This window comes from Aquarana catesbeiana, linkage group LG11 (genome assembly GCF_042186555.1).
Source record: "Aquarana catesbeiana isolate 2022-GZ linkage group LG11, ASM4218655v1, whole genome shotgun sequence".
Taxonomy (NCBI): Eukaryota; Metazoa; Chordata; class Amphibia; order Anura; family Ranidae; genus Aquarana; species Aquarana catesbeiana.
The window spans coordinates 236,551,809-236,574,526 of NC_133334.1; the positions used below are offsets into that span (position 1 = coordinate 236,551,809).

Here is a 22,718-nt window from a genome sequence, read left to right on the forward strand (position 1 = left end):
GCTTACAGCACAGACAGCTGTGACTCCAGTCTGCCTGTCATTGACTTGTACAGGCTTTCAGTCTGTAAATGTATGCAAACACAGGGACTCCCGGCTGAAGATATCAACAGCATACTTGGCCCCTGCAAAGTACCACAAAGACATGTTGGGCCTTCCAGAGAACGCCACATAATGCAGCTTCCTAGGATGGTGTGACAACAATGCTGCAGTGCTCCTGAGATCAGAGCAAAGTTGCCAGTTTCATGTAGGATGTGCCTGCTTGCACTACCATGGAATGAAAAAATGTTGCAGGGGGTGTGACATTGTCATTGTAACCCTGTAGCTTGTTAATCAGTACTTGGTAACAACTAGTCCTGCCCACTGCTTTCCAGATTAGTGGCACTGCCTCTGTTACTTAACCCTCCCAATATGAGCTGCAGTGTCTGTGAAGTAGTGTGTGTGAGACAAAAATGACAGAAGATTTGGATCAGCCAGGGAAGGCAAAGTTTTTGTTTATTACTGAGGCTAGTGCATTACATAGGAACTAGATTTGGGACTTGTTTAGACTGTCATAAGGAGCCTTTAGATGTAATTTAAGGGGCATGGACAGTTTTCATGTTTCTGTTGATATTGGAGGCTAAATAGCTCTAATGTCCCTTCAGATAGAGAGGTCAGTGAGGGGCTTGTTTAAAAGTGCCATTACTTTGTGCTAAAATTGCAAAAATACTTGAATGCCCATACCTGGTCATAGGTTCACTTTAAATACATGTAACAAGGCATTAACAAAAACACCACCACATAATTTTATTTTGCTCTGGATGGAAGGTGGTGGGGTAACCTATTTGCATAATTACATATCCACATTCTTTGTGTAAAGGTCCAGTGATGTTCTCATGTTCTTCTGGTGATTACCTCTGCCATGCTGCTCAGTCAGCAGATTCAAAATGGCATTACATTTTTTGCAGGCAGCAATAAGCAGGCAGAAAAAATGAGCGGGTTAAAAAAAAAATAAAACAAACAATAAAACAAAATTTACAGGCATTCATCTGGGGTTACTTGAATATTCTGTGTAAAGGTTACTTTAAAGTCACAATTTTTTGGTTGCACAACATAGAAAAGGAAAGGAAAGAAAGGAAAAAAAAAAAAACATAAAAACATCAAAACCCAACTATATACATAAATTATCAATACTTAAGTTTAAATAAAATACAAATACATACAAAGTGCAATTGTCACATTATATAACTAAATTTGCAGACTTCGTCATGATCACAATGATCACATAGTTAAGTGAAATGGCAGAATACGGGTCACATGATAATATTCTGGGAGAAATGTGTTCTGTGGGCTATGGAATGTTACTCTCTGTGCGTGGAGAGGTGGAAGTTTCGGTATTTGGTATATAGAGTCTATATACCAATTTATGTTAAATATCAAAAATAATAAGAATTAAAGAACAAAATTAGGCTGGAAGCAGTGGGACAGACTCCTTGGAATACCTCATTGCATAATTCTGGGCATGGCTAGCATGTCCCAGACGTCTTTCAAGGTTACTGCAGATGTGAAGACGAAAGTAGTGGAGGGAAAAGCCTTCGTAATGGTCTGATGAGAAAGAATCAGACTTCATAGATTTTGTCCTGTAAGTAGCTGAATAAGGAGTCCAGGCCCTTGGGAGAGCTCCACAGCTGTTTCAGCATCTGACATTCCCGTTCGTTCACGTCCTCCAGGACGGATTTCAGAAAGCTTCTCACAAGACATTTGGATTCCTCTAATACCTGGAGAGAGATATCAGCACATGTAACTTATAATATTTTTAATACAAAAGACAAACATTTAATATTTTTTTAGCTCATCAGTCCATAGATGTAGTGAACTAGTATCCTTTTCACCTGGTACCCTGCCAGTAACACACTTTCTGTCCTAGAGAATCACCCTAGGAAAGGTCTACAGAACACCTTTCCCTCACCATAACCTGGTGAAGGTGTTCTGGGAACAATCCTAACTGGAAACAGTCAACAGGGGTAAAGAGGAAGTTATAAACTCACTAGATTTCTGGCAGAATTATTTTTTTTTGCAAATGCTTTTAATGGTATATTTAACAGACCAAAACAGAGAAAATTAGAGAATTTCATTGTTAACCACATCCTGCCCGCCACAGGCGGCGGCTCTCGTTCTGAAAAGACAACATATGACGTTGTCTCACTCTCACTGCGCTTGCCGGGCCGCGGCGATCGGTGGTGCGCTCTGTCCCTGGGATACGGCACATCACCGATCTCAGTAAAAAGCCAATGACGAAGCTCTTTACCTTTGTGATTAGCTGTGTCCAATCACAGCTGATCACATGTAAACAGGGAAATCCCGGTTATCAGATCTCCCCGCCTCACACTGACAGCATGTGAGGAGAGGAGAGCTGATCAGCGGCATTTCCTCACAGGGCAGATCTGCACAGGTAATCAGAGCACTGTTTATCAGTGCAGCCCCAACAGTGCCCAGCAGTGATGCCAATTAGTGCCCAGCAGTGATGCCAGTCAGTGCTGCCTTTCAGTGCTCATCAGTGCCTGCTCATCAGTGCCGCCTATCCTTGCCACATATCAGTTCCCATAAGTGCCGCCTAACAGTGCTTTTCAGTATCAGTGCTGCATATTAGTGCCACCTCATTAGTGCCCATCAGCGCACATCAGTGAAGGAGAAAAATACTTATTTAAAAAATGTTATAACAGAAACTAAGAAAAACTTTTTTTTTTCACATTTGTCTGGCTTTTTTCTTTTTTAGCAAAAAATTAAAAACAAGTGGTGATTAAATACCACCAAAAGAAAGCTCTATCTGTCTCAAAAAATGATAAAAATGTAATTTGGGTACAGCATGACCACGCAATTGTCATTCAAAGTGCGACAGTGCTAAAAGCTGAAAATATTCCTGGGCAGGAAGCGGGTAAAAGTGCCCAGTAGGCAAGTAGTTAAGGCTCACATACACTTTAATGCACACTTGTACCTTGGGTGCAAACATGAAGCTGTGAAGGTCTTATCAGGAAGTCCCGTACTACTTATTAGCTAGCGTTAACACCAATAGCACCGACGACCTTGAGAACAAATAATGTTCGCATCGTCGGTCTTCCAGAGAAGGTAGAGAGGAAAGATCTGATGGAGTTTGTGAAATCATGGCTCCTTGACACCTTTGGCAGGGACACCTTTACTCCTCCATTCTCAGTCGAACAGCTCATGAATCCCCTACCAGGCGCTTACCCCCCTGGCCACTCCCCTAGATTGATGTTAGCTTGCCTACTCAACCGGAATAGAGAAATAGTGCTTTGACTAGCCCGTGAAGGCCAAACTATCCAGTATAATGGTGTCAATGTTCTCCTTCTACCCAGACTGTAGAGGACCAGTGGAATAGAGCAAAGTTCGCAGAAGTAAAGAAAAGCCTCCAGCGCTTACAAGTATAGTATGCAATGCTCTTCCCAGCTAGACTCTGTATAACACACGGTGGGCAATCACACTTTTTGAAGTAGCATCTGAGGCCTTCAACTGGATTGACAGGAATGAGGATATGCTACGGAATCATCATTCTCCTGCTGAAGAGGACTGACCCAAGTCCCCCAGAAATCGTTATGTTGTGACACATCTATTGTACGATTGATGCACAGGTAACTTTTTCAAGCACTTTCAACAGCTGAGAATTAACCTGACCGGTTTTGTTGTTAGTAGTGAACTACAAGGACATGCCAGTTGCTATCCGAGTACCCATTAACGTGTAACTATGAGTTTCAGAAGCTGTGAAGGCACAAATAAGGCAAAGAAAACATGCCACCGATTCTTCTAGTGATTAACGACTAATGCGAGGCAACAGATGAAGGCAATCTGTGAGCTGCCAATTTTATCACGTCAACATGTCAATGGAATTAAAATCCCCTTGATTCAGAGATAGTTTCTGTATCATCCAATGCAAAAAATGATCATCCTGATTATACGTCACCGTGGTTGCCTTTACAGTGAAATAATTGGGAGTCCATCCTACCAACTTCAGACTGTCAGTAGTTGACTGTGAGACAGCTATCACAGTTCTGATGGCACCAATTGAGCGTGCTCACAGAAAAAAAAACAATGTTGCATATGTGCGGCAGCTCGGCATTAAGGCCCACCTCTGTGCAGCTGCACATACACTATATTACCAAAAGTATTGGGATGCCTGCCTTTACACACACATGAACTTTAATGGCATCCCAGTCTTAGTCCGTAGGGTTCAATATTGAGTTGGCCCACCCTTTGCAGCTATATCAGCTTCAACTCTTCTGGGAAGGCTGTCCACAAGATTTAGGAGTGTGTCTATGGGAATGTTTGACCATTCTTCCAGAAGAGCATTTGTGAGGTCAGGCACTGATGTGGACTTAAAGGCCTGGCTTGCAATCTCCACTCTAATTCATCCCAAAGGTGTTCTATCAGGTTGAGTTCAGGACTTTGTGCAGGCCAGTCAAGTTCCTCCACCCCAAACTCGCTAATCCATGTCTTTATGGACCTTGCTTTGTGCACTGGTCTAAATCATTTGCTGGAAGGGGATTATGGTGTGGGGTTGTTTTTCAGGGGTTGGGCTTGGCCCCTTAGTTCCAGTAAAGAGAACTCTTAAGGCGTCAGCATACCAAGCCATGTTGATGCTCCTAACTTTGTGGGAACAGTTTGGGGATGGCCCCTTCTTGTTCCAACATGACTACGCACCAGTGCACAAAACAAGGTCCATAAAGACATGGATGAGTGATTTTGGGGTGGAGGAACTTGACTGGCCTGCACAAAGTCCTGATCTCAACTTGTTAAAACACCTTTGGGATGAATAAAACTAAAAACTGCGAGCCAGGCCTGCTTATCCAACATCAGTGCTTCACAAATGCGCTTCTGGAAGAATGATCAACATTCCCATACACACACTCCTAAATCTTGTGGACAGCCTTAAGCTGTTATAGCTGCAATGGGTGGGCCAATTCAATATTGAACCCTACGGACTAAGACGCCAGTAAAGTTCATGTGTGTGTAAAGGCAGGCGTCCCAATACACCATAAGACACCATTGGGAAGTGGTTAGTAGCATTTTTTTCTGTAGGTAAGAAATCACAAAGAGCTTGCAGTGTATATTCCAATACCAGAAGCAACATTTTCAATGATTATAGGGCCTAGAACCTGAAACAAACTCTCCTGGACAGCTAGTAATAGAGGTTGAAAAGTGATCTTCTTTTCTGCAAAAAAAAAAAAACAAAAAAAACAAAAAAACAAAAAAAAAACACTACTCCAGGCTGCCAGCAGTCTGCGTTGTGATAGAATATTTGTCTCAAGATTTGTAATGATAGAGAAGATTGGCTTTCAGGCACTGCTGCTATTTGGTTGGCTTTGCCCAAGCCCTGCCATTGCTCAAGCCCTTACAACTGACTGCATGAAAACTGATGGCATTAGCAATGGAGTCCAGAACAGTGGTTTCTCCAGAAAAGGTAGACAATTCACTAGTCTTGTTACCGCCAACAGGATAGAAAAAATAAGCTAGAGTACATTTTATACTACTGGCCTGCATTACAGATTTAGGACATTGCTCAAATTCCTCCTCTCCTGTTTATGTACTACCCTCTCCAATGTGCTGTCATCTTGTCTGAGTCTTCTGTCTTGTTAAAAATTAAATCCAGACAAACAGCTTAATACAATTTAACCCTTTCGTGGCTGGACTGTTTTTCCATTACACCAAACATTATGTATTTCTTTAAAGTAGAGAATCTGAAGAACGACTTCATGGTAGTTGTAAATCGTTCTTGTTCAATGTGCTTTATTAAGGTTTTACAAATACAAAATAAGCAATGTAGACAGTTCCATACAGAACTTAAATTTGGGAATATGGTATCAACAAGAGGTCCTCTTATCAAGTATAAAGTTACAAAAAAAACCTTGATCTTTTATTAATGATTAAAGTGATTGTAAAGTCTTGTTTAAAAATAAATAAAATAAATAACAAACATGTTATACAGTAGGGCAAAAAAGTATTTAGTCAGCCACCAATTGTGCAAGTTCTCCCACTTAAAAAGATGAGAGAGGCCTGTAATTGTCATCATAGGTATACCTCAACTATGAGAGACAAAGTGTGGAAACAAATTCAGACAATCACATTGTCTGATTTTTGAAAGAATTTATTTGCAAATTATGGTGGAAAATAAGTATTTGGTCACCTACAAACAAGCAAGATTTCTGGCTCTCACAGACCTGTATCTTCTTCTTTAAGAGGCTCCTCTGTCCTCCACTCATTACCTGTATTAATGGCACCTGTTTGAACTTGTTATCAGTATAAAAGACACCTGTTCACAACCTCAAACAGTCACACTCCAAACTCCACTATGGTGAAGACCAAAGAACTGTCGAAGGACACCAGAAACAAAATTGTAGACCTGCACCAGGCTGGGAAGACTGAATCTGCAATAGGCAAGCAGCTTGGTGTGAAGAAAACAACTGTGAGAGCAATAATTAGAAAATGGAAGACATACAAGACCACTGATAATCTCCCTCGATTTGGAGCTCCACGCAAGATCTCACCCCATGTGGTCAAAATGTTTACAAGAACGGTGAGCAAAAATCCCAGAACCACACGGGCGGGACCTAGTGAATGACCTGCAGAGAGCTGGAACCAACGTAACAAAGGCTACCATCAGTAACACACTAGGTCGCCAGGGACTCAGATCCTGCAGTGCCAGACGTGTCCTCCTGCTTAAGCAAGTACATGTCCGGGCCCGTCTGAGTTTTGCTAGAGAGCATTTGGATGATCCAGAAGAGGATTGAGAGAATGTCATATGGTCAGATGAAACCAAAGTAGAACTGTTTGGTAGAAACACAACTCGTCGTGTTTGGAGGAGAGAAAATGCTGAGTTGTAACCAAAGAACACTATACCTACTGTGAAGCATGGGGGGTGGCAACATCATGCTTTTAGGGCTGTTTCTCTGCAAAGGGAACAGGACGTCTGATCCATGTACATGAAAGAATGAACGGGGCCATGTATCGTGAGATTTTTAGTGCAAACCTCCTCCCATCAGCAAGGGCATTGAAGAGGAAACGTGGCTGGGTCTTTCAGCATGACAATGATCCCAAGCACACTGCCCGGGCAACGAAGGAGTGGCTTCGTAAGAAGCATTTCAAGGTCCTGGAGTGGCCTAGCCAGTCTCCAGATCTCAACCCCATAGAAAACCTTTGGAGGGAGTTGAAAGTCCGTGTTGCCCAGGGACAGCCCCAAAACATAACTGTTCTAGAGGAGATCTGCATGGAGGAATGGCCCAACATACCAGCAACAGTGTGTGACAACCTTGTGAAGACTTACAGAAAACGTTTGACCTCTGTCATTGCCAACAAAGGATAAATAACAAAGTATTGAGATGAACTTTTGATATTGACAAAATACTTATTTTCCACCATAATTTGCAAATAAATTCTTTCAAAAATCAGACAATGGGATTGTGTGGATTTGTTTCCACATTTTGTCTCTCATAGTTGAGGTATACCTATCATGACAATTACAGGCCTCTCTCATCTTTTTAAGTGGGAGAACTTGCACAATTGGTGGCTGACTAAATACTTTTTTGCCCCACTGTACTTACCTGCTCTGTGCAGTTGGTTTTGCACAGAGCAGCCTGGATCCTCCTCGTCTTGGGTCCCTCTTTGCTGCTCCTGGCCCCTCCCTCCTATCGAGTGTTCCCCCCACAGTCAGCAGCTTCCTATGGGGGCACCCGAGCCGAGTCATATCTCCGTGTGTCCATTCAGACACGGAGCCCGACCCGGCCCTGTACCCTCTCTCCATGGATTGGCTGACTGACTTTGATTGACAGCCACGGGTGCCAATGGCGCAGCTGCTGTGTCTCAGCCAATCAGGAGGAATGTCCCGCAACAGCTTAGACATTCGTGGACATGGCTGGAGAGAGATGAGGCTCAGGTAAGTCATTAGGGGGGTTGCTACACACAAAAGGTTTTTTATCTTAATGCATAGAATGCATTGAGATAAAGCACCTTCTGCCTTTCACAACCACCTTAAAGTTTGGAATTAACATTGTTAAGTGGATTGTTTAGTGATATTGTGAGAAAGCTACAGTGGGGAAAATAATAATTTGATCCCCTGCAGATTTTGTAAGTTTGCTCACTTACAAAGAAATGAAGGGTCTATAATTGTTATCATGGATATATTTTACATGATAGATACAGAATATCAACCAACAATCCAGAACAAAACACGATACAAATGTTATAAACTGAGTTGCAGTTCAGTGAGTAAAATAAGTATTTGATCCCCTACCAACCAACAATAATTCTGGCTCCCAAAAACTGACTCCATTATGTGCTCATGTGGTACACATATTAGTCCTGTTAATTTAGGAAGGTGCTCCTAAGACAACTCGTTATGTGTATAAAAGACACCTGTCCACAGAATCTTTTTCTTAAATTCAAACCTCATCATCATGGGCAACAAGACCAAAGAGTTGTCAAAGGACATCAGGGACAAGATTGTAGACCTACACAAGGCTGGAATGGGCTCCAAACCATCAGCAAGAAGCTTGGTGAGAAGGAGACAACTGTTGGAGTGATTATTCGCAAATGGAAATACAAAATAACCATTAATCGCCCTTGGTCTGGAGCTCCATGCAAGATTTTGCCTCCTGGGGCAAGGATCATCATGAGAAAAGTGAGGGATCAGCCCAGAACTACACAGGATGAGCTTGTAAATGATCTCAAGGCAGTTGGGACCACAGTCACCAAACAAACCATTGGTAACACAATACGCTGCCATGGATTGAAATTTTGCAGCGCCCGTAAGGTCCCCCTCCTGAAGAAGGCACATGTACAGGCCCGTATGAAGTTTGCCAATGAACATCTAAATGATTCAGGGAAGGATTGGGAAAAAGTGCTGTGGTCAGATAAGACCAAAATTGAGCTCTTTGGCATTAACTCGACTCGCTGTGTTTGGAGGAAGAAAAATGCTGACTATGACCCTAAGAACACCATCCCTACAGTCAAGCACGGAGGTGGAAACATTATGCTTTGGGGCAGTTTCTCTGCTAAAGGTACAGACCGACTTTTCCACATTGAGGGCCAATGGACAGGGCAATGCATTGTAAAATCTTGGATGAGAACCCTCTTGCCTCAGCCAGAACACTGAAGATGGGTCGTGAATGGATCTTCCTGCATGACAATGAGCCATAACATACCGCCAAGGCAACAAAGGAGTGGCTCAAGAAGAAGCACATCAAGGTCATGGAGTTGCCTAGCCAGTCTCCAGACCTTAATCCTATAGATAATTTATGGAGGGAGCTGAAACTTCGAGTTGCCAAGCAACAGCCAAGAAATCTTAAGGATTTAGAGAAGATCTGTAAAGAAGAGTGGAGCAAAATCCCTCCTGAGATGTATGCACAGCTGGTAACCAACTACAAGAAACGTTTTACCTCTGTGTTTGCCAACAAGGGTTTCTCCACCAAGTACTAAGTCATGGTTTGCTTGGGGATCAAATACTTACTTGACTACAATTCAATTTATAACATTTTTATCCTGTTTTATTTCCGGATTTTTGGTTGATATTATGTCTCTATCATTTAAAATACACCTGTGATAAAAAATTATGGACCCATTTCTTTGCAGGTGGGCAAACTTACAAAATCTGCAAGGGACCAAATAATTATTTTCCTCACTGTATAACAAATGTTACTCTTCAACTAGATGCACTTTTTAAAATTTAGCAAGGTAGGACTAGAACTGGGCCACATTGGGGCTTTGAGGCTTTCAATATAAGAATGTACTGTGCCTACATTATCTAAAGGAAGAGAAAGGAAATGAAAGCAGAAAAAGAGGAAAGGGTCACAGGGGGCAGAAAAAGAAGGGTAGAAAGGGATAATCCCCATCCCCGGAGGTGAGCCAATGTTCTGTCACATAATGTAAACTTAGGGCTGGTAGTTGTAAATTTTTATGTGCATGATATGTGCAGAACTGTTTACCAAACCTAAATTTTAAGTAAAAAATACTTTAAACTTCATTAAATTAAATGAAACTAAATTTCAGTGCACACAAACACAATATAATCACCATTTTTTGTGAGATTTAAAAGATGAGATTGTGACAAACAGATATCAAATGTGAAAGGCTTCAAAATTGTATGCACCTAAGTTGTATGCATGTAAGGTGTAACAAAAAAAATATTCAAAATTTTACAACAGCTCATTATATTAGAGTTAACTCTAAATGATAATTTAATATGGGTTGCACAATTGGTGTTCAAGTACATATGTGCATCCTAAGTGCATATTTTTTTTTTACATATGTGCATATGCCGGGGTCCTTTACATTTTTGCTTTTTTTTTCAATTTTTTTTTTTAGATTTAATTTTTTAACCTCTTTGCCTCTCACACCTGTTCACCCCCTATGAACCAGAGCATTTTTTACATCTCTGCTATGAACATGTTTATTTGGCAATAACTTTGTTATTACTAAAGAAAGGACAAACAAGACTTCCTTTTCATGATATTGTTTTGCAACAATGATCTTTTTTGCAATCCTTAGATAATAAAATGCAACAAAACTAAAGAAAACTCACTTTCTTTTTTTTGAGCAGTGTTAGTTTAAAAATAAATAGTGATACTGCACATAAAAAGTGCATATTTTATTCTAGAATTTGTCCTGCTTGAAATGATGCTAAAATATGATTATATTTCAAAGCATTGTAAAGTTATTTACAAATAAAATAAGTGTTTTTTTTTTTTCGTTTCAATTGTGGTTAAATGTGTAAAAATATTATTAACCACTTCCCGCCCGGCCTATGGCAGATTGACAGCCGGGCGGTGGTTCCGTTATCCTGACTGGGCGTCATATGATGTCCAGCAGGATTACATGGCCGCGGAGGCGCGCATCATGGCGATCGGTGGAGCGGTGCGTCAGCCTGACACACCGCTCCACCGATCTTGGTAAAGAGCCTCCGACGGAGGCTCTTTACCACGTGATCAACTGTGTCCAATCACGGCTGATCACAATGTCAATAGGAAGAGCCGTTGATTGGCTTTTCCTCACTCACGTCTGACAGACGCGAGTAGAGGAGAGCCGATCGGCTGCTCTCCTGACAGGGGTGATCTGCGCTGATTGTTTATCAGCGCAGCCCCTCCTCAGATGACCACACTGGACCACCAGGGACGCCACTAGGACCACCAGGGAAGAGGGCAACATGTGGATGGCCAGGTATGTACCCCATCAATGCCACCAATCAGTGTAATCAGCGCCACCAATCAGTGTAATCAGTGCCACCAATCAGTGTCATCGGTGCCACCTATCAGTGCCACCCATAAGTACCAATCAATGCCACCTACGAGTGCCCATCAGTACCGCCTTTGAGTGCCCATCGGTGCCATCTATGAGTGCCCATCAGTGCCGCATACCAGTGCCACCTATCAGTGCCCATCAGTGCCACCTATCAGTGCCCATCATCACTGCCACCTCATCGGGGCCCATCAGTGCCGCTGTATCAGTGCCCGTCAGTGCAGTCATATCAGTGCCCGTCATTGAAGAAGAACACGTACTTATTTACAAAAAATTTTAACAGAAACAAAGAAAAACTTGTTTTTTTTTCAAAATTTTCAGTCTTTTTTTATTTGTTGCGCAAAATATAAAAACCGCAGAGGTGATCAAATGCCACCAAAAGAAAGCTCTATTTGTGGGAAAAAAATGATAAAAAATTTGTTTGGGTACAGTGTAGCATGACCGCGCAATTGTCATTTAAATTGTGACAGCGCTGAAAGCTGAAAATTGGCCTGGGCGGGAAGGTGTCTAAGTGCCTGATATTGAAGTTGTTAAACAAAACAAACAAACAAAAAATTTCAACCGTTAATAAACTAAAAACTGAAAAAAAAAATTTGTAGGAAAATAATAGTTGAAGGCAAATGGAGAATAAGGAGTTAATTGGGGCTGATTAGAGCAAACTAAGGGTTAATTAAAGGGTTAATAGAGGAGCATTTTATTTAAAAAAAATGATCTGTTAGGTTGTTTAAACGGACATAATTTGCAGATCTAAATTCATTCCTTTAATCTGCAGATGAATGAACAGAAAGATAGAAAAGTAACAATATGTCACATTGTATCTTTCTGTTTTGAGCAAGTTTTTATGTATAAACACTGATTCAGACTGCTTTTTTGACAGCTGAAGTCAACAACTACTGTATATTGGAAAGGGGGGGGGGGTCCCAGAGAAAGAGAAGGAAGACTGGATATGCCACACATGTCCTGCGTACATGGATGAAGTTTTTTTGGGAGTGTGTAGCATGCCAAAGGTCTGGAACTAGTTAAAGCGGAAGGAAACTTGAAAAAAAAAAGATTTCCACCTGCAAGGTAAAGGTGATGTCACAGGCTGCTGCTCACTGGAATATCTCCTAAATGATGCAAGTTTAGGACATATTCATTTTACCTACAGGTAAGCTTTATTATAAACCTAAGCCTAATCCTAATCCCTTTATTATAAACCTAAGCCTAAGGACAGTAAAAATCGAATTCAAGTGTTTACTTACACTTCAGCTCTGGCAGGTTTACCCCCCTTCATGACCAGGCCATTTTTTGCGATACGGCACTGCGTTAATTTAACTGGCAATTGGGCGGTCGTGCAACGCTGTACCTAAATACAATTTATGTCCTTTTTTTCCCCACAAATAGAGCTTTCTTTTGGAGGTATTTGATCACCTTTGCGGTTTCTATTTTTTTGCGTTTAAAACAAAAAAAGCAGACAATTAAAAAAACAAAAAAAAAAAAACAATGTTTTTTACTTTCTGCCATAAAACACATCCAATAACAAAAATGGAAAAAAAATCAAATTTTTTCATCAATTTAGGCCAATATGTATTCTGCAACATATTTTTGGTAGAAAAAAATCCCAATAAGCGTATATGGATTATTTTGCACAAAAGTTATAGCGTCTTCAAACTATGGGATGGAATTATGGATTTTATATATATATATATATATATATATATATATGTTTTACTAGTAATGACGGTGATCAGCAACTTATAGCGGGACTGCAGCGGACAAATCGGACACTAAGTGACAGTTTTTGGGGACCAGTGACACTAATACAGTGATCAGTGCTAAAAAATATGCACTGTCACTGTACTAATGACACTGGCTGATAAGGGGCGATCAAAGGATTAAATGTGTGCCTAACCTGTGCTTGTATTATGGGAAGGCAGAGATCTGTGTTCCTTTGCAGGAACACAGGATCACAACCTTCCCTTCTTACAGACTGGCGATCTGCCTCGTTTACATAGACAGACTGCTGTTCTGCCTGTGTCCCGAATGATCAACGGGACCCGCTGATTGGCTCCCGCTGTGTCTAATCACAGAGGGAGCGGGTCGCCGGTGGCGCGTGTACGTGCCCCAGACCCGGAAGTGCAGGATCACGTACAGGTATTTGATCCTGCCCAGGAAAGCTGCCTTGCCGCCGTATATATACAGAATATGGTTGGCTAGCAGTTAAATAATTATAAATGTACAAGCCCCCTATTGTGCAGGCGAAAGGTCTTCTTTATGGAGATTTTATTAGATTCCTAATGTTTCCCCTGCACTTTACCTTAACGGTTTGCATACAGAAAGCACCCAACTGTCATCAAATCTCTGCTGCTGGAGGTAACATTTACAGGTCTTGCCTCTCCTCTCAACCTGCGACTCGACAGTGAAAAGAGAAGCAGCAGACTAATATGCTCATCCCTGTCACTCTGCTCTCTTCTTCCATTAGCATGTCCTACAGCACATGAGCACTGCAGCACAAGTGATTGGTTCTTTTTGCTGCTTTTCGCTCACCCAGTGTGAGCTCTGCTGTACAAGAATCACAAGAGGCTTATACCGGGTTAAATGTGGATACCTACACTGCTTGCATTTGAAAAAAATAAACCTAATTAAATCCACACTGGCTAAACAAATGACAAATGCTATGGCAGGTAAATGGCTGCCATATATTTACAGGCGTACCCCACTTTTAAGTACACAATGGGACCAGAGCAAGTATGTAAAACGAAAATGTACTTAAAGTGAAGCAACACTTTTTTTTTCACTTCTCAATGCATGTACTGCAATGCAATAGTCATTTACAGGCATAACTGATTACCTAGACAAGCTGGCCGACCCTTGTTACTTATGGTTTGGGAGCAGTGCCAGGTCAAGCTGACCAAGATTTCCCATAGACGCCAATATTAAAAACCGGGAGCAGTGCCAGGTCAAGCTGACCAAGATTTCCCATAGATGCCAATATTAAAACCGAAGCAGTGCTATGTCAAGCTGACCAACATTTTCCATAGACATGCAAATGTATTCATACTCGTGAGTGTACATAAAGTGCGGGTACATAAAGTGGGGTATGCCTGTATTTTAATTGTGTATTCAGCGGTTTGCCCGGAGTTCAGCTTTTAGCATAATCTTTGCAACAAAAAGTTTCCAATTTTTCATTAAAACGAGTATTGAAAAAAGTATATAAATTAGGAACACTCTAAAAAGCACAACAGAGGGGCCCACACAGTAAGCTCCATCATTTTTCCCTACACTTATTCTTTGATTACGCTCCTTCACTGTCTGGGCCAAATGTTGGGGAATTTCACAATGATTCAACACGCTAATGTGGATGACCGTGAACACAATAAGAAGCATATTCACTACATTCTGACTGGATCTTACCACAGCACTGCACGCTGCCATTTCCTTCACTCGCAGCATCACTTCCTGACTGAACGTGGTGGGCCAAAATACCTGCGATACAAGCCCCCTGCTACACGCCTCCTGTGCCGTCAGCTTTCTCCCACAAAACAGCATCTCATTGGCCTAAAAGAAAAATGCATGAATGTTTATTCTTAAGCAGGTAGCACTTGGTTAATGTAATCTGGCTGTAACAATTGTTGTCACTAGGCATATTCACCAATGTTGCACTGCAGGGCTTTCTTTACCACTTCATGTATGCCCATAGCGATTGTAATGTTAATCTAACTATGCACGCACACCCATGAACGACTTCCTATGTGACTGCAGACATCCCAACCTGCAAAAACTCATTTCAGCGAGGTGGTGCTTCGTGCTCGCAACCCCCCCACTCCACCCCCCGTGGCAAAATATTTATTTCACAGTGCTTCTGGGGAAGGGGGTGGGGGTGGGTGGTATGTGGCAGTGGAAGGTGTCAGTAGTTTTTTTTTATTTTTAATAATTGATTTTTTTTACAATTTAATTTGTTTTAAAAAAAATCCACAATGCTTTTTGGGGGGAGGGGGTTGGGTCAGTGGACAGTGTTGGTAGGGCAGGGGAGAGTGGTGTCAGTAGTTTATTATTATTTTTTTTTTACACTTTTTCATTTTTTAGAATTTTTAACAATATTTTTTTAAATATTTTTTGGGGGGCTTTGGTGAGATGTCAGGGGTCTAAATAGAACCCTGACATCTCCCCTTTGAGAGAGACAAAGGGACTGAGGACACAGATTCCCCAGTCCTTTTCTCAGCACTAAAGATGAATGAACAGGAGACAGAGGCTCCTGTCCATTCATTCATAACAAAGTAAACACTGCTCAGTAATCACAGTACACAGGAGCGATCTTGCTCACTTTGTCCATTTACTAGTTCCCCCCGCAACCGGGGGAGAGGAGAGGAGGGGAGCCGGGGGACGAGGGGGGGCGGAAGAGAACACAGGGGCGGAGGAGAACACGGGGGGTGGAGAAGGACATGGAGGGGGCCGGAGGAAAACACGGGGCGCGGAGAAGGACATGGAGGGGGCCGGAGGAAAACACGGGGCGCGGAGAAGGACATGGAGGGGGCCGGAGGAAAACACGGGGCGCGGAGAAGGACATGGAGGGGGCCGGAGGAAAACACGGGGGCGGAGAAGGACATGGAGGGGGCTGGAGGAAAACACGGGGGGCGGAGAAGGACATGGAGGGGGCTGGAGAACACGGGGGGGGGGCAGAGAAGGACATGGAGGGGGCCGGGGGAGGAGCACACAGAGAAGCTGGGAATGATCGGTGCAGCTGGAGGGACAGCTGTGAACATCGACCTCCCTGTATAGCCTTTTAACTGACAGCCACAGGAGGGAGAGAAGGAGAAGCGGCTGTCAGCTAAACATCGATACAAAGGAGATCGGTGTTCACAGCTGTTCCCTGCCGCACCGTTCATTCGTGGGAGTTTGCGAGGCACTTGCAGGTGCAGTAGCAGAAATGCGTGTCTCCCACACCTCGCGAGAGACTTGAGATGTCTGTGACTCAGTTCTGATTAGGCAATATTGAACAATGACCAATATTCACAGTTCCTGTTCATGTAAACCAAGTGGAAAGTATAGGTGTCGCTCAGGCTCTGGAGGGTCCTAGCCAAATGCCAACTGCTAGTAGTGCCAACTGGGAACGGAGCTCGTCTCAGCTCCAGACTTATCATGTAGCAGAAAAACCAAGTTAGACTTACCGGTAACTTGTTTTCCAGAAGTCTTTCAGGACAGCACCTGAGATAGCGACTCCACCCACCGGAACAGGAAACACCTTCTTCCTCCAAACTTTAAAGGGAGGCGCCTCCCCACCATACCTCAGTTGTAGTAGAGAAGACCTCCGGCCCCGGCTGGAACACATAAACACATACGTTAGTCACAGCATAGTATATACAATACAATAGGGCGGGATGTTGCTGTCCTGAAAGACTTCTGGAAAACAAGTTACCGGTAAGTCTAACTTGGTTTTTCCCAAGGCGTCTTTCAGGACAGCACCTGAGAGGATAACAGAGACTTACCCCCTTAGGGCGGGACAACAGCTTGCAGGACCTTTCTGCCAAACGCCTGATCATTAGCAGATGTGAGGTCCAGCCTGTAATGTTTCACGAATGTGTGAAAACTCGACCATGTTGCCGCCTTGCAGATTTGTTCAGGGGTGGCACCAGCTCTCTCTGCCCAAGTGGCCGCTAATGCTCTTGTTGAGTGTGCAGAAATTCCTGCTGGAGGAGACACACCTGCATGCGAATAAGCCTCTGAAATGGCTAACTTCAGCCACCTTGCTAAAGAGATTTTAGAAGCCTGGCAACCTTTCCTGTTGCCCGAAAATAGCACAAACAGAGAATCTGAACGTCTAAAGAGCTTTGTCCTTTCCAAGTAACATAACAAAACTCTTCTAACATCCAACATGTGAAAACAAGTCTCCTTCTCCCCTACTGGGTTGGGGCAGAAGGTCGGAAGCACAATGTCCTGAACACGATTTTGTACTGAAGCTACCTTTGGTAAGAATTTCTGATCTGTTCTAAGTATAACCCTATCTGGGAAGATAGATAAATAGGGTTCCTTAACTGATAAAGCATTAAGCTCACTGATCCTGCGTGCAGAGACCATGGCAATCAGAAACACAGACTTAAAAGTGAGATATCTGAGTGGCGCTTCTTCCAAAGGTTCAAAAGGACTCCTTGTTAGAGCCTGGAGGACTATCGACAGATCCCATTTTGGAAACAACTTAAGTGGTGCTGGTCTGGATCTCGTAAGGGATCTGAAAAATCTGGTTACCAACGGATCTGAGGCCACCGATTTTTCTAGGAATACTGCTATCGCAGCTACCTGCACCTTCAAGGTACTAACTGCTAGTCCCTTGTCAGCGCCAACCTGTAAAAATTCCAGAATGGAAACAAGACTCCCTGGGTCATGGTCAGATGAATTACACCATGTATTGTAAACCTTCCAGACCTTGGAATAGATATTTCTAGTCACCCTTTTCCTACTGGATAATAGCGTAGAGATTAACCGGTTGGAAAAACCTTTGCTCCTTAAGAGCTGCTCTTCAGATACCAGGCTGTGAGCGCCAAAGTGGCTACCTCTGGGTGATTTACTGGCCCCTGAAATAGTAAATCGTGCCTGAGGGGCAGATGCCAACAAGGCCTGACCGCCATTTTCAGAACGGTTGAAAACCAAGCCCTTCTTGGCCAAAAAGGCGTGATTAGGATAACCGGTACTGTTTCCCCTTGAATCTTTCTTAATACTAAGGGAATTAACTGGAATGGGGGGAAAGCGTAGCAGAGATGGAATCTCCATGGATACGCCAAGGCATCTGTTCCTAGTGACCCGTCGTGATTGCTTAGGGAAAAAAATTGCGGAACCAAGGCATTCTCCTTTGAGGCGAACAGGTCCACCTCTGGCAGCCCCCACTTCTCGACAAACATGGCGAAAACCTCTGGGTTCAGCGACCATTCTGCTTCCCGAATGGGGTTTCTGCTCAGGAAATCCGCTACCCTGTTCAGGGATCCCCTTAGGTGGACAGCTGATAAAGACAGCAGGTGTCCTTCTGCCCAACGGAGAATGCTCATGGCTAGTACTTGCAGCGATTTGCTCCTTGTACCTCCCTGCCTGTTTATGTAAGCCACGGCCGTGGCATTGTCTGTTAGTATTTGAACATGCTGGGCCCGAAGCCCATGAGCAAATGACTTCAGAGCCAAGTCGATCGCCTTGAGCTCTCTCCAGTTTGAGGACTTGGTCGCCTCTTTCCTGGACCAGTTTCCCTGAGTGAAACCCTTTTCTAGGTGGGCTCCCCAACCCCAGGAACTGGCATCGGTTGTCAGCCTTTTTCCAATTGGAAAGGCCCAGACCAACCCCTCCGATAGGATATCCTGCCTTTTCCACCACCATAGTGACCTCTTCACTTAGGTTGGAACTCTTACCTCTGAATCTAGGGATTCCAAATTGTGATCCCAAGATCTCAGAAGAAAAGCCTGCAGATGTCTGAAGTGCAGTCTTGCCCACTGAACAGCTGGCATTGACGAAGTCAGAACACCCAGGGCTGACATGACCAACCTTACCGTCAGCTGCTGGTTGGTCTGCAAAAAAGACACTGTATCCTGGATTTTTCCTTTCTTCTCTGAAGGAAGAAAAATTCTTTGGCTTACCGAATTTATTATATACCCTAGAAACCGAATCTCCTGAGATGGTTCCAGGGAAGATTTTTGGAGATTTAGGATCCAACCTAGAGACTCCAGATGGCTGCATGCTCTGCTTAAATTGCTCCTCAACTCCTCTCTTGAGGGGGCGAAAAATAGCAGATCGTCTAAGTAAGGAATTACTGCGATTCCCTGAAGACGCAGTGGAGCTAGGGCTTCTGCCATTACCTTGGTAAAAATCCGGGGTGCGGATGATAGCCCGAAGGGGAGGGCTCTGAATTGCAGATGCTGAATTCTGCCTTCCAACCTTACCGCCAACCTGAGAAACCTCTGGGACTGGGATGAGATTGGAATATGCAGGTATGCATCCTTTAGATCCACTGACACCATGAAACAACCTGGAGTCAGAAGATTTCTGGCGGTGAAAATTGAGTCCATCTTGAACCTTCTGTATTTGATGGCTCTGTTTAGTGGCTTTAAATTTAGAATTAAACGAAATCTTCCTGTTGGTTTTTTTACCAGGAAGACATGTGAATAGAAACCCTCGTGCCATTCCTCTGGTGGCACCGGGATTACTACACCCTGTTGCATCAGTTCCTCCAGAGAGGATTTCATGGCCAGGGCCCTTATTGGATCTCGAGGAGCATTTGTTACCAGAAACCTTCTTGGGGGGCTTCTGGAAAACTCGAGAGTATAACCCTGCGAGAGAGTGGTCAGAATAAACTGACTTGTAGTTATCACTGACCACTGCGGAAGAAACTCTCGTAATCTTCCGCCGACCCGCAGAGATGAGTCATAGTGAGTTTTCGGCCTGTGAAGGAGGACGGAAGAGAATTCCGCCTTTGCCCTTCGCCTTTTGCGCGGACCAATTTTTTCTCCTGCCCTGAAACTTATTTTCCTGCTGTTGCTGTTGAGTTTTTTGAGGTCGAAAAAGACGTTTTGGGGTCTGCTTTTTCTTTTTGACCGGAAAGGACTTCTTCTTATCGGCAGTTCTGTCTAGGATATTATCTAGATCAGGGCCAAAAAGAAGGTCACCTGAAAAGGGAATACCACAAAGTTTACTCTTTGAAGCTGTATCACCTGGCCAGGTTTTTAGCCATAAAGCTCTTCTCGCAGCATTTGCTAAAGCTGCAGACCTAGCTGACATTTTGATAGCTTCAGCTGAAGCATCAGCAATATAAGCAACCGCAGAAATCAGGGTAGGAAAGGAATCTAAGATCTCCTGCTTGGGGGAATCTGCCACTATATGAGATCTAAGTTGGTTCACCCAGTATTCCAGATTCCTGGCTACACAGGTTGTGGCCATTGCTGGTTTTAAATTGCTCATGATTGATTGCCATGATCTCTTGAGCAAAAGATCCATGCGTTTGTCCATTGGATCCCTTAGAACACCCATGTCTTCAAAAGACAGGTCTGTGGATCTTGAGACCTGTGAAAAGGCCGCATCCAACCTGGGCACCTTATTCCACACCGCAGAAGGGTCCTCCTCAAAAGGGAATCGCCTTTTGTGGGCTCTGGAAAAAAAGGGCTTTTTCTCTGGATCTTGCCATTCCTTAGTAATGGCGTCAGAAATGACCGAATGAACCGGAAATGTTCGCCCTTTAGGCTCATTTAACCCTGCATACATGCGGTCATGAAGAGATAACTCCTTCTTTTCCTCACTTAAGCCAAGTGTAACATGGATAGCCTTAAGGAGTCCGTCTACCTCCTCTAGGGAAAGCTTAAATTTGGAAGGAGCCACCTCCGCTTCCTCACCCTCCTCCTCCGAATCTTTAACGGAAGGAGTAGGGGACTGCTCTTCCCTGATAGAGGGGCCTTCAGGTAAAGCTTCTACCATGGGGAAAGAAATAGAACCCTGGGAAGCCTCAGAAGTGGATGGCTGACTAGCAGCTGGATTAACTAAAGAGTCACGAAAAGTCTGAATCGTGGCGTATAGTTCCTTCTTTACAGAGGCCACCAGATCATCACAAACCGAAGCTGATTCCTCCTTAACTAAAGAAGTGATGCATGTACTGCATAAGACTTTTTTCCAATTTTCTCCCATTTTGGCCCTGCAAGAAGGACATCTCTTTTTTGGGTCAGAGCTTTTAGCCTGTGAGAGAAAAAACAAAAAAGGGAAAAAAACCAGGGGACCTTTTAGTGAGACCCGGTCTCAGCTACACAAGAATCACCCACAGGTGCACTAAGAAAAAACCAGTCAGCCTCTAGTGCCCAGACAGGCCCCTTGCCACTAGGGGGTAAGAAAAAAGAAAAATAGACCAAACCCAGGAAAAGGAAGAAAGGCAGACTTAAACTGCTGCTCCTACCTGAGCTTTACTGGCGCCTGTGCCTGTCCCCACCGCTGCAGAAGCTGAGTCCTCCATCTCTGGTGTGCAGCTCCTCACTTGTGGCTTTATAAGCCGCTTCCGGACTCCCATAGTGCATCTGCACCGGACCGGAAGCGGAAGTAGGCGCCAGTTCCTGTCCTCCCTCCCCCCCCCTTGCATCCACGCCGGAAATGCCGCTTCTGCTGACCCAGTGACCCCGCCATGTCACTTCCGCCGCGCCTGCCGGCCAAAAAACATGGCGGCGGCGCACGCGCACCGCCGCCCTATGACCGCGCGGATCACCGGGTCTACGGCTCTCTCCGAGCACCAGGAGGGGAAGAGGAGCCCGTTTGCTACCGCTGCCGAGGCTTGGGTAGGCCGGGAGGACAGCGGGTCCCTGAAGGAGGAAAAAAAGAAAGGAAGCCCCGTCTCCCAGGAGCACCTGAGAGAACCTGACTCCCCCTCAAAAGATGTTCCCTCCAGGCCGGAGGAAACACAAAAACTGAGGTATGGTGGGGAGGCGCCTCCCTTTAAAGTTTGGAGGAAGAAGGTGTTTCCTGTTCCGGTGGGTGGAGTCGCTATCTCAGGTGCTGTCCTGAAAGACGCCTTGGGAAAAAGTATCCCATAAGCTGCACAATGCTGCAAACCCCTGTGAAGGAGTGTGTGGCAGTCTCAGCCCGGGCTCTGACCAGGCCATGCCCCCAATGCGTTTTGCTGTGTCTCCCGGAGCTTAATCATGGGGACTCCAGGCAAAGGAAAATGCATTGGGGTCGTGGCCTGGTCAGAGCCCAGGCTGAGATTGCCACATACCCCTGTTCATGTATTTACGATGTTTGTGAGGTGGCCATCTTAACTTGGGAGCCTAATTTGGGAACAATTCAAGTAAGTGGCAAGGTATGAAGAGGAACCTGATGGCAGGGATAGTGCTTAGCATAGGGAAAGTTTCATGATGAGTAGAGAGAGGGTGAGGGACACTGGTGTCGCAGAACCATCAGGAATCTCTTCAGTGCTAAGTGCAGTTTGAATTGTTCTGCTCCACCACCCCTTCAGCAGAAGCCGTCCTCCGGAAACATCTGTCTCATCAGTGAGAAACTGTATGGTCTTGTGTGAAGGGCCTTGAACTGCATGTGCTTCTAGTCCATTGCCAACCATGCCTATAAAAGTTCCAATTACTGAGAACTGTTGTGCGCCTCAGAATTCTCTTGAGTGGGTACCTGCACCATGGCCAGGCCTACAAGCATGTAATTGCACATTTGAGCAATTGCATGTGATTGGGGACCGATGAGCCTTCCTCAGCCTTGAAGTGTAATTTGACTGGGCAAAGGAGACTGAGAAAATGCTTCTTCCTTCCTGATGACAAGTAAAACTATTTGACTAGAACTCAAGGACTGATTTTTTTTAATGATAAAAGGTAGCAGTAAATGATACTGTTAATGTTTTTTATGACATGTCAGGAATTATTCATGCAGGCTTGTAAAGTGACTGAGAGGACCACTTTAAGGCTGCTTTCACACTGGGGCGGTAGGGGGCGTCGGCGGTAAAACAGCGCTATTTT

General features: G+C 44.1%; 1 protein-coding gene across 1 annotated transcript in view; it reads right to left on the minus strand.

The window, feature by feature from the left end:
* Positions 1-460: 460 nt before the first annotated feature.
* Positions 461-22,718, minus strand: part of CDYL2 (chromodomain Y like 2) — a 167,688-nt gene continuing 145,430 nt past the window's right edge. Inside the window, exons 6-7 of the mRNA XM_073605542.1 lie at positions 14,668-14,811; positions 461-1,754 (exon numbers count right to left, since the gene is read on the minus strand). Of these exons, the coding sequence (XP_073461643.1) occupies positions 1,596-1,754; positions 14,668-14,811 (303 nt within the window). The 3' untranslated portion in view covers positions 461-1,595. The remainder of the gene's footprint in view (positions 1,755-14,667; positions 14,812-22,718) is intronic.